The 15,188-nt window shown below is 37.8% G+C and overlaps 3 protein-coding genes across 3 annotated transcripts; 2 read left to right on the top strand and 1 right to left on the bottom strand.

Moving 5' to 3' along the window:
• Positions 1–50: 50 nt before the first annotated feature.
• Positions 51–2,276, top strand: LOC134629228 (dynactin subunit 6-like). Its single transcript, XM_063476366.1, has 7 exons — positions 51–151; positions 351–415; positions 549–654; positions 765–850; positions 962–1,009; positions 1,114–1,256; positions 1,843–2,276. Exons 1-7 carry the CDS (start codon positions 75–77, stop codon positions 1,933–1,935), a joined length of 618 nt encoding a protein of 205 aa, XP_063332436.1. The 5' UTR covers positions 51–74; the 3' UTR covers positions 1,936–2,276.
• Positions 2,277–2,641: 365 nt separating this feature from the next.
• gtf2e2 (general transcription factor IIE, polypeptide 2, beta) lies at positions 2,642–13,625 on the bottom strand. The gene is made up of 8 exons (XM_063476364.1): positions 13,443–13,625; positions 12,665–12,825; positions 5,762–5,841; positions 5,178–5,285; positions 4,585–4,767; positions 4,364–4,457; positions 3,239–3,354; positions 2,642–3,073 (listed from the first exon to the last, which is right to left on the bottom strand). The coding sequence occupies exons 2-8, from the start codon at positions 12,822–12,824 to the stop codon at positions 2,954–2,956; spliced, it is 861 nt and encodes a 286-aa protein (XP_063332434.1). The 5' UTR covers position 12,825; positions 13,443–13,625; the 3' UTR covers positions 2,642–2,953.
• Positions 6,641–11,293, top strand: smim18 (small integral membrane protein 18). Its single transcript, XM_063476367.1, has 2 exons — positions 6,641–6,902; positions 9,169–11,293. The coding sequence occupies exon 2, from the start codon at positions 9,174–9,176 to the stop codon at positions 9,495–9,497; it is 324 nt and encodes a 107-aa protein (XP_063332437.1). The 5' UTR covers positions 6,641–6,902; positions 9,169–9,173; the 3' UTR covers positions 9,498–11,293.
• Positions 13,626–15,188: the final 1,563 nt, after the last annotated feature.

A 15,188-nucleotide genomic window follows, 5' to 3' on the forward strand; every position in this document is an offset into this window, starting at 1 on the left:
TAAGTTTGGGTTTTGTTGTTGTTTTTCCCCCTTTACGCATGTACGTACGCTGAAACGTCAAGGACTGTAAATCGATGACCGAGTGGATCAACGGTGCCTCCCATCGGACTTCATCGTTCACAATGGCAGACAAACAAAATGCTCAGAAGAGGTAATGTGTACATTATTGCGTAGATGACTTTTAGCGGCGTAGCTAAGCATACAATCCATTAGAATAAATAATAGAAGTAAAGAAAAATTAGTTACAGCGAGCTGAAGATGCTGATGTGGCCAGTTAAGACAGCTCAATGAAGTAGCTAGCTAGCAGCGTTAGCTAGCATGTACAAAAACATTTCTCGTTTCTGTTGCAGTGTCAAGATAGCAGCTGGAGCCGTGGTTTGTGTTGAAAGCGAAATCCGAGGAGACGTTACCATAGGTAAGACTATGCCCAGTAATCGGAACAGAGTTCAGAAAACTTGCTTTTCTCTCACAGCAGATCAGTCCCAAGGCAGGAGTTGAATGGCTGTCATCACTTTGCTTGATTACTTGGTGCACCTCTGTTTCTCTAGGCGCCAGGACCGTGGTCCACCCAAAAGCTCGCATCATTGCTGAGGCAGGACCCATTGTCATCGGAGAAGGAAACTTGATTGAAGAGCAAGCTCTGATCATTAACAGGTTATCTAAGGCCTCAGTGTACCATGTTTTCCACTAGGTTAACCATCGTTGAGCATCTCTGGTGATCTGTCAGTGTTCTTACATGCGAGCTTGTGTGATCTTTCCCACAGTTACCCAGAAAATATTACACCTGATTCTGAGGTGGAACCAAAAACAATGACCATCGGTATCAACAACGTCTTTGAAGTTGGCTGTGGTATCCTTTTGTCTAATCTTGCCAGTACTGCTCCATATATGATTTTTAAATTGTAACATAATAAATCTTTGTAAAAAAAAATCATGTTTTGCCTCAACTGACAACAAACAGTATCGCAAGCTTTGAAAATTGGAGACAACAATGTGATTGAATCTAAAGGTAGGATATTGCTTCCGTTTCTTTGGCTTTCAGTGAGTGTTCAAGTCTGTATAATTTCGATGAAGTCACTCACATTACCAAATATCTTTTTTTTTGTTGACTAGCGGATGTTGGCAGGAATGTAATCCTCACCAGTGGCTGTATAATTGGAGCCTTCTGTCAGGTCAACACTTGTGAGGTCATACCCGAGAACACGGTCATCTACGGATCTGGATGTATGAGGAGGGTGCAGACCGAGAGACCCCAGGTATGGAGATCTGTGACTGGAAAACATCGTCGATGTAGACAAATAACCTAGATGTAGCATTAGCATTGCAAATTGAATATCAAAGCATTATATTTTGAGCTTCCAAGTGGGCTAATCACATGTATGTTTTCCTGATAAAACTAAAAATCTGATGTTTTATTAGATTCAGATTTTTAAAACTAATTCTCCCTCTAACTTGTATCTGGGATCTATATAGAAAGTTTTTAATATTTTACAACTCTGTGCATTTCGTACAAGTGCAAGACAAATGCTACATTAGCCACACTTGTGTTTCATATGGATTTGGGTCACATTTATGATGCAAGTAATTTGTTTTTTAAGCATTAGAGCTGAGAAACGCAGTAATACCACGGGCAAAAACTCAGCATCAACAGAATGTCTGAAAATGTGTAAAATATTCAGTTTCTCTCATTTCTGTCACATTCACCAAGAAAACACTGAAGTGATATTTCATATTTAATGTTTTTATGTAAGATTTTCATACATGCCCACTTGTTTAAAAGTTTGTGTGCAGAGAAAACCTTTGTGCATTGTGCTCATCATCATGTCTGTAATCTCATTTCAGCCACAGACTCTTCAGCTCGACTTTCTGATGAAGATCTTGCCAAACTACCACCATTTGAAGAAAACTGTTAAAGCAAGCCATGCTGCTAGCTAAAACTTTACTTTTTGAAACTGAAATGCAGAGAACATCAATGTTTAACTAGATCCCGCTGGAAGAAAGCATGAATGTATATACTTATGTACCTACCCTGTTTTTGCTCTTCAATTAATATTTTCTACTCTGATCTGCAACGGAAGATTAAGCTTCTCATCTTTCTCCTGCTATGCCGATGTACCTTTTGTTTTTTACGATTAACTTATAAGGTACACAAGTTGTACTAGATTTGCTCATTTCTTATGATGGCAGTTACCATTATTTTTATCATTAAGTTGTAGAAGGTAATTTCTGCCGTTCTGATAAAGAATTTACACTAACAATAAATTAAACATTTTAAATATGGATTCAAATGTTGACTTTTTTTAAACACATAATGTTGACACTTAAAATGGCAACTTATTGATCTAATCAAAGCAGTTTTGTGTAGCAGTGTAATTTATTTAAGTTGATTCAAAAGTTCTAATATTTTTTAAACCACTATGTCACGGTGTTGCAAAGTAAAATGCATTTAAATATTTTAAGTTCCACAAAGCTGAAGACATTTCCTGCTGGATGAGTTTTCAGTGTGATGCGATACACTGCACAACACAAGGCTGTTTTTTGCAGTTATTACAAAAGCATAACTGTTGCTAACCATTCAAATAAAAACCTTCCACACACTATACTAAATATATACAAACACACAAACAATATGAAAGAAAGCTACACAATTCAACCTTATTTACTTTAACAGTGAAGTTGTGGTTTCCCCTTTAATTGGTGAGGGCGCCGGCTATCCTAATGATCCAAGTATTCATGTCCTTCACTGATTTATACTCAAAAGGTTTCCACAACACAGCAACTACTGACTCCATGTAACGTAAAACCAGAGATTGTTGAGAGGAATGCAAAGAAAGGGGGGAAAAAAACAGCTAATTTTTTGAAATAACATTCATCAGCAGTTTTTATGTTATAGTCAGTCTAGAATAACCATCTCCATGCATTTGTGTTACATATGGGACTGAATGAATATATTTCACTTCTTTACAGGCACGCCATCTGAGTAATCCTCCAGTAATCCAGCCAAATGGTTGTTGTGCGTCTTGAAGTGTCTCTTCCTCTGTCCGGCTTGCTTCTTTCTCTTTTGAATTGGTAACTGTGAAGAGCACAGAAAGATAATCAGCTCTCATTCATTTCCTTGAACAGGTGTAACCGTAAGAACTGCATATTAAAGACTTTCTTATTTCTTTCTAACAAATCTCTCTCACACACACACACACACACACATACATATATATATGTGAATAAAAAAGACACTGACCACTTTCTTTGGTCCCGTTTCTTGCATGGAGGAAATGCCTTGTTTCTTCAGGTACTCTTCAATCTTGTCCTCATCTATAGAGTCAACTGGAACACTCCTCCACAGCTTCTGAAATTCTGACATTGAAAGCAGCTACACTTGAAGAGCCGGACACATAATCTTAACTAACCAAACAAGTCACAGACCTGAATGAAATGCACAATATGAGTTTTACAAAACACTTCTGATATAGATCTAATACAACAAACATTTCATTTCACAGTTGAAGTAAAGTTGTCTCAATCTTCGTCAAAGCCAAATTGGTTTTCACTTTGCACATGCTCCACCTCTCCAAATAGCACTGAAATTTGGCAAAAACGTTATTGCCTAATTTGCAGACAGGCAATATAAAGCATGCTGTACCCCCAACAGGGACCACAAGTAACATCAGAGGACAGAAATTCAGATCATTATGAATGTTCCAGTTCTAACTCGCGAAAATGTATGACGAAGACTTCCTTGATGTTGATGTTAATTCTAACAATTTACCCAAGTCAAAATTGATAGCATAAACGTAGCTATTGTGAGATTGCCCACCGGTTTGAAGCATGTAGCCTTGAGAATTTCTGGACTTTGGTTGTTGGTCACTCAAGTGGTTAGCCAATGAGTGTGAGGTTTTGTACCAAGGATAATCCTCCGTTTTGAAATACAGTTTGACCAGGATTTACAAAATATACTTTTTTGATTTAATATGATTAAAATTTAGTCATAGTATGACTGAATCCATAAACAACAAGAAAATGTTCACAGAGTTTGAGCTGATTTCACTTCGACTTCTATAGGACTGACAGTCTTTTTGCAACCACAGCTATTGCCATCTGGTGGCATTCAGTTAGAATGCAGGTTTTCAGACAATTCACTAGCTTATGACTTATAAGCTACATCCATTTTTTTTTTTTTATCTCTATGGTGATAATTTCACACTTGGGAAAATTCTTTCATGAAATAAATGCAGAGTGAGGGCCAACTGGGTATGCATAGCATGCATAATAGTCAGTTTAGGTCAAAGACGGATACACAGAGAAAGAGGAAGCCATGTCACCGTACAATTTACAGATAGACCAATACCGATATACCAATACTCACCTTCATCTACCAAAAACTGGCAATGCTTGTCGTTGTAGAACAAGATCTTTTTCTTGTCTGGTCTTGTGACAAAGATGATCTGATCCCCCAAAGCCTGTGAACGATCACACGAGAAGTCTTTTCCATGCTTTAATTGTTTAGTTGCCACAGTGTTCGCTCATCACCGAGTGGCATCTTAGTGGTGATACATGCTTCACTAAAAACTGAATAATATTTAATACCTTGATGGCCTTGGCTGAATTGGGTAGCCCTTCCTCTACATCTTCTAGTAAGACTCCTCCCAGGCCCAGTTGGTCGTGTTTATCCAGTAGCCTCAGTAAGGCTTTCTTGTCCTTCAGGTTGTATTTAGGCTTGAAGCCATAGGTTCCATCCCGGACTTCAATTTTTGGATTACTGACCAAGGCCTGAGATTGGCAGGCGAAAGTAAAGCACAAGATTATATATAACCCCTCTCCAATAAAAAACTAAATATAATAAAAACTTACACCTTGAAAAGACTAAACAAATAGTACAGTAGCTTTTTCTTCTTCGGTAAGTGTAGCCTTCCAATGTAAAAAGATGACTTAATGGCATACGATGTATTATCAGCTTAATTTCTCATCACTTACTTTCAATGGCTTTTTTCTTTTGCAACATACTGAATATGTTTGGATGAGAATAACTTACAAATTAGCTTGTGGGGAAAAAAAAAAAAAGTATTGTGTAGATTTAAGGTGAGACTCGTAAAAGAAATTGCTCAGAAAAAACGCAATTGACCTTAGTACTACTGACAATAAAAGATAGAAGTATGGCATTAAAAATAGCACAAAAGCACCTCATTCATGAGCCACTGTTTCTGCTTCATGCTTATGTCAAGAAGTTTGGTCTCATCGAGAATCTCATCTAAGGTCAGGAAGTGCGTGTCCCCATTCTGATGCCTCGTCTGAGAGATTAAGGACAGAAAAGCAGACATTAGGTAAACACACACACAAAAAAAATATTCACAGCCCTCTTATTTTCTGCACTACGGAGAAGATTTTAGGCAAACATCTACAGTAATTTTACAGGATTTAGGACTGTGCATTCAACAGGTGGCACAAAAAATGCACACATTTAACAGGAAAATCTGTCAATCTGAGTGTGAGTTCTTCACCGAGGAATGAGTCAAACAGCTAGTGTGACAAGGCCTGGCTGCCTGTTTGCAGAGCCACAGCATGATAAACAAGCTGTTAACATACCAAAAGAAAGACTGGGGACCAAATGTTAACCCAGCGGGCACAAATGACTCACTCATGTTTTACAATAGACAAATGTCAAGCTTTATTATTAAACAGTTTGGTGAAAAGATAAAATCTTAATATTTGTGATGGTGCTGCTGAAAATAAAAGTTTTTAATGTCCCCCCCAAAATCCTCATTACCTTCATGTAATTTACTATCTTGGCCAGGCAACCGAACTTGTACCCAGAGCTCGCCTTAATGTTGAAGCTGCCATTAGATTCTGTGGAAAAAAAAACAACATTTAAGTTTAACCAATTTATTATCGCAATACTGAATGTACACAGTGAGATTTGAGAACTACATGGACTGACATATTTGTGCAAGAACACTTTGCTGAAAATGTATTTCAGATAATTGGCTACTGTCATGTCAGCTCCTGTCAAATGAGCAGCGAGTGTTTAATGAGGTCATTAAAATCCTAATTGCATTCATTATTTGACATTTTCTTATTGTCAATATTCAGTGAAAAGACAGAAGCAAACAATGCATTTGTTTGCCACTCTCTATTTTGCCTGTCAGCCTTCATTTGTTCCTATTGAAGATGCTATCATCTGAAACAGGTCAAAGGAACACATTGACATTGAGGCTAATTCAGGTTTTAAGCAAACCTGACTCATACGAGAGTTAATGCTGGGGACTACTTCCAGATACAAAGTAACACTCCAGGAAGCTAGTGAGTATTTACAGCTGCAGAGTATGTATTTTAGGTAACACAGAAACACGTCACGGAGTGCAAAAATGTAGCAGATTTAAGTGTTTGCAACATTAAAATACTACACAAGTCATATATCAAGCCAATCTGATTTAGTTTGATTTGAAGTCCGGCCAGCTGGTCCTATTCTCTGCTGGAGTCCAATAATGCTGCTCCCCTCAGAGACTGACTGAGGTCTGGACTCGGCATTCACCAATCAAAGCTGAAAACAGACACTGATTCATGAATGATTCATTGTGTAGGCGGGAGCTTCTGTTGCTTTGAGCTGCACAGTAGGCAGGACGGTGAAACTGTGACAGACCAGCTAACGAATGGTGCAGAGGCAGGGCTAATAGAAAGGAGCCAATGATGTAGACAATCCTGTGCTGTTCAGCTGAGACATGAAGAGCTGCAAGGAGTGGCGGTGGAGGAGAGCGACTGAAAGTGCACGAGAGCACTGAGGAGGAAAGCAGGTCGAAGAGTGAATGTGGAGGAGGGAAAGAGTGTAAACGAAAGAGATAGGTGGAGCACCAAAAAGAGGAGAGACATTTGTCGGCTTACATCTTCTAAAAACTGAGCCAGACACACAGGTGAGTCTGCATGTTTTTCTGAACACCATCCTCTGAATAATGTGCGTGACATCAACAGATCATAATAATTCACAACATAAATTTAAGCTACAGGCTGCACTGGGTTTTCACTGTGAAGATATGAATATGAGGGTTTTTTTTTTTTTTTTTTTTAGAGCGTTCTAATATTTGCAGGATGAAGTCATGCATCTTTAAATGCAGTGGATGTATTTACAAAGCCAGGTCCTTTTGCGTAGGAATTACAAATCAGTACATGTGGTGTTTATCTGGGGAAAATGTAATTTATACCACAACAACAGGGAGCTAAAATCTTTGGGGAAAAATTCCCATATTTAGCGAACAGTGGATTAAATATACATGGATCTGTCTGCTTTCTACCCACTTGAATACCAAGCATCAGAAACTGTCTGTGTGTACTTATGGATATCATGTATGTGTTTGTTTAAATGCATGACTCAAGACAAATCAATGAGGGACTCAGTGCTGTGAGGAGCCAGCCAGGGGCATTAGGAGTGTGTGTGTGTATGTGTGTGTGAGACAGCCACTGTGTAGAGAGGAACCTCCAGTTCTACAACACCTTCAGAGCTTGGCTGGGGTGGGGCTGTTTTGGTGAGTGATAACAGATGCAGGAGCCAATCTGTCCCTGTCTGTATAATTGCTCTGACAAAAGAAAGGAGGGTGACAGGGGGGTATAAATTAGTAACAGAGGTTGTTGTCAAGCCATGAGTTGAGGTGAAACTGATATTAGGAGCTGGGTTTGTAACAACAGGATCAAAATAGTTGATTCAATGCAAAAGAAAACAACACAAAACCCATACTGTACACACAACTTCCAGACAAAGTGGGGAGAATCTGGTGATGGCAATGTTCAAAGCTGCCCTTCCTCACACGTAGAGCATAATAAAGGAGACCGCCTGTCCAGCAGTCACGTGCTGCCTGTGATCTCACATGACAATTACCTTGACTACTCTCAATTGCACACTGATGCACACTGCATGGACTTTGAATGTCCAATTTCTATTCTTCCATGCACTTCCATCAGGTGTCAAGAGAATTTCAGACTAAGATGAAGCAACCAATGAAAATGTCTCACCAGGACAAGCCACTAAGCTTTTTCACATTTAAGTTCCCAGGTCACCTAAAACTTAAGTTACAAACCCACTAAAATAAACACACAAACAAATCATATTAAAACAACACAAGTCTATGCATGATGGCACGTGTGTGCACACATTTAGCCTTATTAAATCTCTAAAGGAAGAGATGGTGGAAAGAGATGCACTTACGCCCCTCTCCTACAACTGGGTCATCTGCCTTCGCCTCAATATTTCATGCACAAATGTCTGTGATTGTCTGCATACAAGTGTGTGTTAAGAGCATGTATGTGCACTTTTGTGCATGGCTGTGTGGGCAGAGACACTCCACAGTGTGCCCCGAGGATTTTAAAATGGTAGGTGTTGGCTGAAAATGGGAAAGAACAGCTGAAGTGAGGCAAATGTGCACTTGAAGGATCTCTTAAGTTCATTATTTTATTACAGTTCCGTTACTACATTTGTATAAGGCATTGTGGCCAAAGAGCTGCACACCAAGCATAGATGGCACAGTTCTCTACACAGCCATCCTTTATTACCAGCCTTTTAAGGCTATTTTTGTTCTGAGCAGATGGCCTCAGTAGGGTTTCTGGTGTTTTGCAATATAACCTGTGCTCTAATAACACACCATCGTCTCATTTCACACAAAAAAATATGTCTGTAATGACAGATGTAGACTAGGTTTTGTTTACATACATACAAAGCAATTTATCTTTTTACAACATGATCCCCTTTCTGACTGATAACAATGAAGCGTTACATTCATTACAACAAATTACCTATAAGAGTATTTGATAGTTTTATGAGAGTAACTGAGTTTCCATGTCTGCCTGCTGTCTCGAGTGGAACAAATTCCTTTTTCAATATCAGTATCACAAAGATAATTAATTTTAGTTTTGTTTTTAATTATCATAATAATCAGGAGCAAATGCTTCAAAAAAATCCTGGAATAGAGCCAGGCACATCTGGTTAAAAGCATTGCATCACAATGTGTTATGCCCTGAAGACAAATTCTCCCATTACTGTCATTTTTTAATCAGCCTCACACCATGAAAACACGAATTTAACAACCGCTGCTTTCATTTTGAAATTTGATCTGCAGTAAAACCAAGACCCAAACACTGTCATAAGCATTAACAATCTTTTTTTCCTTGTGTCTTATTGTTTCCAACCAGAAATCATGACCAACATCACAGCTACTGTTCATCCAAACAATCTCCCACTGCGAGAAGAGGGAGTCCCTCTGTCCCTCGTCTCCTTTCAGGTCCAGGAAGTCTACCCATTTCATGATGGCTGGAATGTGGCCTGTTTCATCATCCTTCTTCTTTTTATTCTCACCGTCCTGTCCTTGGCAGCGTTGGCTGTGCTCTATGAGCTGCTGGACTGTGGGTGCTGCGCCAAAGGGAAAACACACCACCAGCTACAGGAGGAAGGGCCGGGAAGCTGCAGCAAGCTTATGAGTAGCATGTGCAAGGAGCCAGAATCCCACACTGAGGTGGTATAGTGGCAGCAAGGACGAAGAAAAGAATAATAGGAATTTGGATATCGTTGCTCATTTGGACAGTACCACACTACTGACTAAGATGTTTGCAAAAATGAACTCCCAAAAAACCCCCAAAACACCCAAAGTAATTCAGTTGTTCACAATTAGAGGTGAAAGCTGGTGACTGAACGATATAAATGTACCCACATCTACCGCAGACCCCAAAAGCCATATTTCACTTCTGAAATACTCCCAGAAGAAAAGAAGATCACCTGAGTACTTATAACATGGCTTAAAAACACACATTGCCCATATTATGGCCTTTGAATTATTCCCTACAACTTTACTATTTTGTGGATGTAAAAGCTTTGCTAAATTACAGTTCGAAGCCCATTTCAAATAACTTATTTATGAGAAAACATTGCCTTTATTTTTATGGGAATGTTGCCAGAACAACAGAAAATCCCCTATGTTTAGTGCTAATACAGCTTCTGCACTCATCTCTTGCTCACAGAAATTGTATTCTAATACTGCAGAATTTCCAATAAAGCAGTTCTCATTTACATAATATTCTTTTTCAGGTGTAAGTAAATAATCTCGATAAAATAGTCATAAACAGCCTGTTACCATAAACCGTATACTATTTTTAAGCCATTTTCTACCCACTCCTCTGCATAGCTTAGGTCCTCACAAAAGCAACACTGGCTGACAAAAACAAGCTAAAGACTACGGCTCTACTTTACATTACATGGAAAGAGACATGAGCAAAACAAAGGGTAAAAGAGGTGCTGCAGCAGTGTACAGTATAACAAAACTAATACATGCATGTCCGTGTGTTTTACAAGCATGGGACACACAAAGTCTAAGCTGATGACCCCAGCTAGTCCTAAGCACCAAGACAATAGTTAGCTGATGCATCTCTTAAGGTTACTCTTCATCATATATAAATGAGGCAAATTGTTATTCAGTTATTTTCTGCTGATATACACGTGAAATAAACTCCTCGTGTCTCCAAATCTGCCTCTTCTGCCTGCCGGTGTACGATGCTGCACAACCAGCTCAGCTCTTTTATCCATGTCATATAGTGGGTGGCTAGTGCTACATCAATAAAGTGTAATGCTTAATTGTTATGAACACTCTGCCTTTGGGTCGAACAGTTTTCCTGGAGGAAACCCTGTAAATAATCTTATCCTGGTACACCACTAAAATACATTCATGGGCTTGTTAAGGGGCATAACATAGGGACTTTAATATAGGCTGTGGCAGAATGTGTTGCATTAAATGGGCATTTTCTTAGTTTGATTATTTTGGAAACTGATTATTAAGTTGCATGGGAAAAAAACACTAAAAAAAAGGTTGGGGAAAAAAAGCATTTTCTTACCCTGCTATATGGATGTTAAAAAAAACCTGTTCAGAAAAAACAACTACTGTGTGAGTGCTTTAAGTTTTTTGTGACCTACTGGATGCAGTGAGCTTCTTCGAGACATGCTGTTTCTGAAATTGCCGTCCAAATCTTATGACAACAATATCTGTTGATCAAGCCTAGTCAGATGAAATCATTGCTTAGGATAAAGCTGGTGTTCTTCAGTAAATTGTAAGCCAGTGTTGTCAACATGTTTAGCACTGCAACATCTCATGACAAGTTCGCATGCTGCACAGTGATGTACGGTAAAATGTTATATTGAGCACTATGTATAATTTCATGCCTTACCACAAAATGCCTAATAAAAGCTGACTCACTTTTCTGTTAACAGAAGTAGCTTTTTCTTTAAGAGTATATGGAGTGACGTTGCAATTTCGAAGGGATGCCAAGAGGCCACTGCTCACAATTCTTATGTTGTATATATATTTATGCCTGTTGCTTTAATTCATCTGAAAGAACATTTTAAATGCAAAAATGTCATAAGTATCACTTGTAATCCAATTCTCTTTTAACTAAATTTGACTGAGCAGTAAGAATTCTAGTTTTTTGGGTTAAGCTAAGGATTTAGAATGAGAAAAGATCGTCATCTGATCAATTTAACCTGTGAAGTAAGGTTCTTTCTTATTAGAAATAACAACCAGGAGAGTGTATTATTCCAGTGTCTTGGTTGTCTTGTTGAATCACAGTAAACTGACATGCACAACTTTAATTACATGGATCCTCAATTTACTATCAAGTCTTTAGGGCAGATTAATTTTGAGTATCGACCCAGTTGAAAGTTCCTTCATCCACTCTAAAATGTCTTTTGGTTCACTTCTCTTGGATGTTAGACTTTCGTAATATAAAAAGCTATATACTGATGAGATGAGATTATTTTATTCAAAACTAAAGCAACTAGCATTGGTGCATATTTAGGCCTTTGATTAGATGTTAACCAGCTGGATGTGTGAAAATTGTTTTGGTGTCCAAATATGAGCAATCCAATTGTACAGAATAAGCCTCTTATGTTGCGAATAGATTTTGATTTTCAAAGAACTATAATTAATGGCACAGATAAAACAAAAATCTACTTTTCTTCATTTAAAAATATGTTTTCCATTAAAGAAATTATTAATGTTTATTTCCCCAAACTGTATTAAGTTACAGGATTTTCTGAAACAACGGAAAATAAGGTGATCTTCAAATAATCAATAGAAAATGTTTTTAGGTTTTTTTTGTTTTTTTATTCACTCGTCTCCATAATTTTCCCTCATAGTTGCTTTGAGCCATACTGAGGGTGCTCATTTCTGTCTGGCTCTGACCTTTGTGAAACTTTAGCATTAGCCACATTCCCTTTTCATATGTAAATGTCTAATTAGATTTCTTGTTTATCAATGTTTTCTCGCTGGTACCCCTACAGTGTACTTTGGTGAACTTTGTCTCTTCACTCACAGTGAGAAGCTTCCACACTAACACCATGTCAGGCTGTGAGAGTGCATGTGAATATTTGCCTACACCGCTATACAATCCGTTATATGGGAGACTGACTGGCCAGTCACTGGGCGGAGCTAAGCACTGGAAATCTGCAGAATCCAGTCCCTGGCCAGTCAGTCGATGCATTTCCTACTTGCCAACATATATTTACAGATGCTAGCCTTTTCAGCATCACTAGCTGAAAAGGCTAGTGGTAATGTGAACCTATAGAGACATTAAAACACTAATAAACAAGAATAAGTGGTTTACAGCAACAAACATCACCCTTTTCAAGAAAATATTCTTCACCTACCACTACTGAGTTTGGAACTAGAGGAGCTCTCCTTGTCAACTTTGGGTTTCTTCTTTTTGTGTGATCCAGAGTCTGACGCAGCCTGTCTCTTCTCTACAGTTGGGGTGGAAAGTGCCCTTTTCTTAAAAAGCTCCCTTTCTCTCAGTAGAGCAGGATCCATCCTGTTTGAAAGATTAAAAAAAAAAAAAAAAATGAAGATTCATTTAACAAAAGGCAAAGCAACAAAGCTCATTTTGATGGATTCAAAGAATCACATTCTTAATATATGTAAGTATACGTGTAAGTAGCAAGAACCTTTGGTGGCCTTTAGCTTCAGGGACTTATGAGCGGTCACCTGCTTTATCTTTTTGTAATAAAGCCATCAACAAACTGTTTTTTTCCCGATACCAACAAAACAACTGATATATTAAAAGAAAAAGAAAAAACTAAGGTGAAAAGTCATACAGCCAAATACTGTTCGGAGACGAGCCATAGGTCTTACATTTTTTAGAATTAAATGGCGTTAGAGGGAAAACAGTCATTGCCCCAGAGCCATAAATATAAAGCTAGTTAAACTAGCTAACAATAGCTAGTTTATTTTCAATTCCGATTACAGACGGCTTTAAATTGACTTTGTGATCATGTAAATTCCATAATAACTACAACTAACGTTATGTTCATAAGCGAACGTTACTGAGTATTATGGGGAAACCAGGATAAATAAACAAACGTGGCGAAACACTGTACCAGAAGCTTAGTAGTTAACCTAGCGTTAGCATCCCGATTAATTCAACATTACCTGACACTTTGTTCCTGTTCTCACTCAGAGAAAGAAGAGGGTTAGTCCAAGAGGACTAACTATATGCTGTAGATGTAAAACAGAATGCGTCCTCCACCGAATCACTGTTTTTTGTCGTTCCTTCGGAGACAACACAAGTAAACTTCATACACAATTTTACTCATGCTGCACTTCCGTTTCTAGTTCGATTTTTCCGGTATTGACAGCGAAGCCTGTGTGACGTCATTACGTACGTACGCCAAAACGATGATTTACGATGAATAAAAAACTGCACGATTAGAAAATATTGATGACAAAAATTTTCGAAATACAACTTCTATTTGTTTGGGTCCCTCTCGACAGATTAAATGTTTTTTTTAATCCACCACAAAATAACATCAATTTACACGTTTTTTAATAAACTATAAAAGAAAAAATATAAAAGAAAAAAAGATCACGCAGTAATTTTTGTTTATGCAAAAGTTTGGTCTCACCTTCATGCTATTTTGCTGTAGTATTACTCGGGATTTATACTAATTGTCACATCCATATTCTTATCAACTACTGAAACGCTAAACAGGACAAGCCATAAAAATATATATCAACATAAAGTATTTCTAGCTCACAGATTCCACTGCCTGATAGTTCAATAAAAATGGGAGTTAAATAAACTTTCATATAAAGCTGCTAGTCTATTCGTGAATTGGGTTCATATAACCAATACGCTATCGCCTAATATGCACCAAATCTAAATGTATGTGTCACAAATAATTTTTTTGTTTTACATGGGCAAATTAAAGTCTTCTTTCATTTTACTTCTTCTGTTCTTCAGTTCTGAGTAAAAAATAAAAAGCAGCAAAACAGGATATTATTACTTTAATTTATTTTTGAGTGTGTTTTGTGTAATTTATTTATTTATTTATTTTTTAAATCATTGGACTTCTTGTTATTTTGGGAAGAGATTATTGGCTCAGCATCGCCACTTAGAGGTTGTTTTAAACTCCCGCTTCTCATACTTAAGATACTGCCTTTATACTTATTCAGTGTGAATGACTCAAGTAATTAGTAAGAAAAATAGTATCAAACCGAAATAAAAATGCTGCCTACCTTTTAATGGCATTACCTATATGTTAAAACAAACAAGCTACAGAGGATGTTTTATGATCCCGTCATGGCCATCCTCTGTGCTGTGGTGTGATGGGGTACAGATAACAACAGACTCGATAAACCGATTTAAAAGGCCAGTGATATTGTGGGTCCAGAACTGACTCTGTGACAGACGTTTTAGAAAGGAAGATGCTTTCTGAGTTATGGTGAATATTAGACCGTACTTTGTACCATCTTCTGTTGTGCTGGGGAATCACAGGAACAGGTTCAACCATAATGCACCACAGAACACCACAGGAAGTCATTCCTACGTGTGACCATCAAACTTTAGGGCACCTCCTTATGACACCTGTATTATTTACACTTGCATTATCTTGTATATACTATATGATTCATTGTTTTAACTTCTGAGTATTTAACTTTAATTTAATATAACACTTTAAGTGAATGTCTGTAACAAAACCGTTTCCACCTGGTGTAAATAAAATATTCTGATCACAATTCTTTAATTCAGTATGGAGAAAATGTTACCCAAAACATAAGACAAGTGACAAAATGTCCAAGTGCATAAAAACTGGAATGCAATAAAAGATTGAATGATCGTAACACCTCCAGTGTGCACATGTGGACCAACAGCAGTGATAAACATCCTGGCATCTG

This window comes from Pelmatolapia mariae, linkage group LG6 (assembly GCF_036321145.2).
Source record: "Pelmatolapia mariae isolate MD_Pm_ZW linkage group LG6, Pm_UMD_F_2, whole genome shotgun sequence".
NCBI lineage: Eukaryota > Metazoa > Chordata > Actinopteri > Cichliformes > Cichlidae > Pelmatolapia > Pelmatolapia mariae.

Excerpts from the sequence above, each read along its gene's own strand:
- LOC134629228 (XM_063476366.1), top strand. The coding sequence starts at position 75 with ATGACCGAGTGGATCAACGGTGCCTCCCATCGGACTTCATCGTTCACA. Across the intron at positions 851-961 it reads CGTCTTTGAAGTTGGCTGTG|TATCGCAAGCTTTGAAAATT; the intron begins GTATCCTTTTGT and ends GACAACAAACAG. Across the intron at positions 1,257-1,842 it reads TGCAGACCGAGAGACCCCAG|CCACAGACTCTTCAGCTCGA; the intron begins GTATGGAGATCT and ends ATCTCATTTCAG.
- smim18 (XM_063476367.1), top strand. The coding sequence starts at position 9,174 with ATGACCAACATCACAGCTACTGTTCATCCAAACAATCTCCCACTGCGA.
- gtf2e2 (XM_063476364.1), bottom strand. The coding sequence starts at position 12,824 with ATGGATCCTGCTCTACTGAGAGAAAGGGAGCTTTTTAAGAAAAGGGCA. Across the intron at positions 5,286-5,761 it reads AGATAGTAAATTACATGAAG|ACGAGGCATCAGAATGGGGA; the intron begins GTAATGAGGATT and ends TTAATCTCTCAG. Across the intron at positions 4,458-4,584 it reads ATTCAGCCAAGGCCATCAAG|GCTTTGGGGGATCAGATCAT; the intron begins GTATTAAATATT and ends GATCGTTCACAG.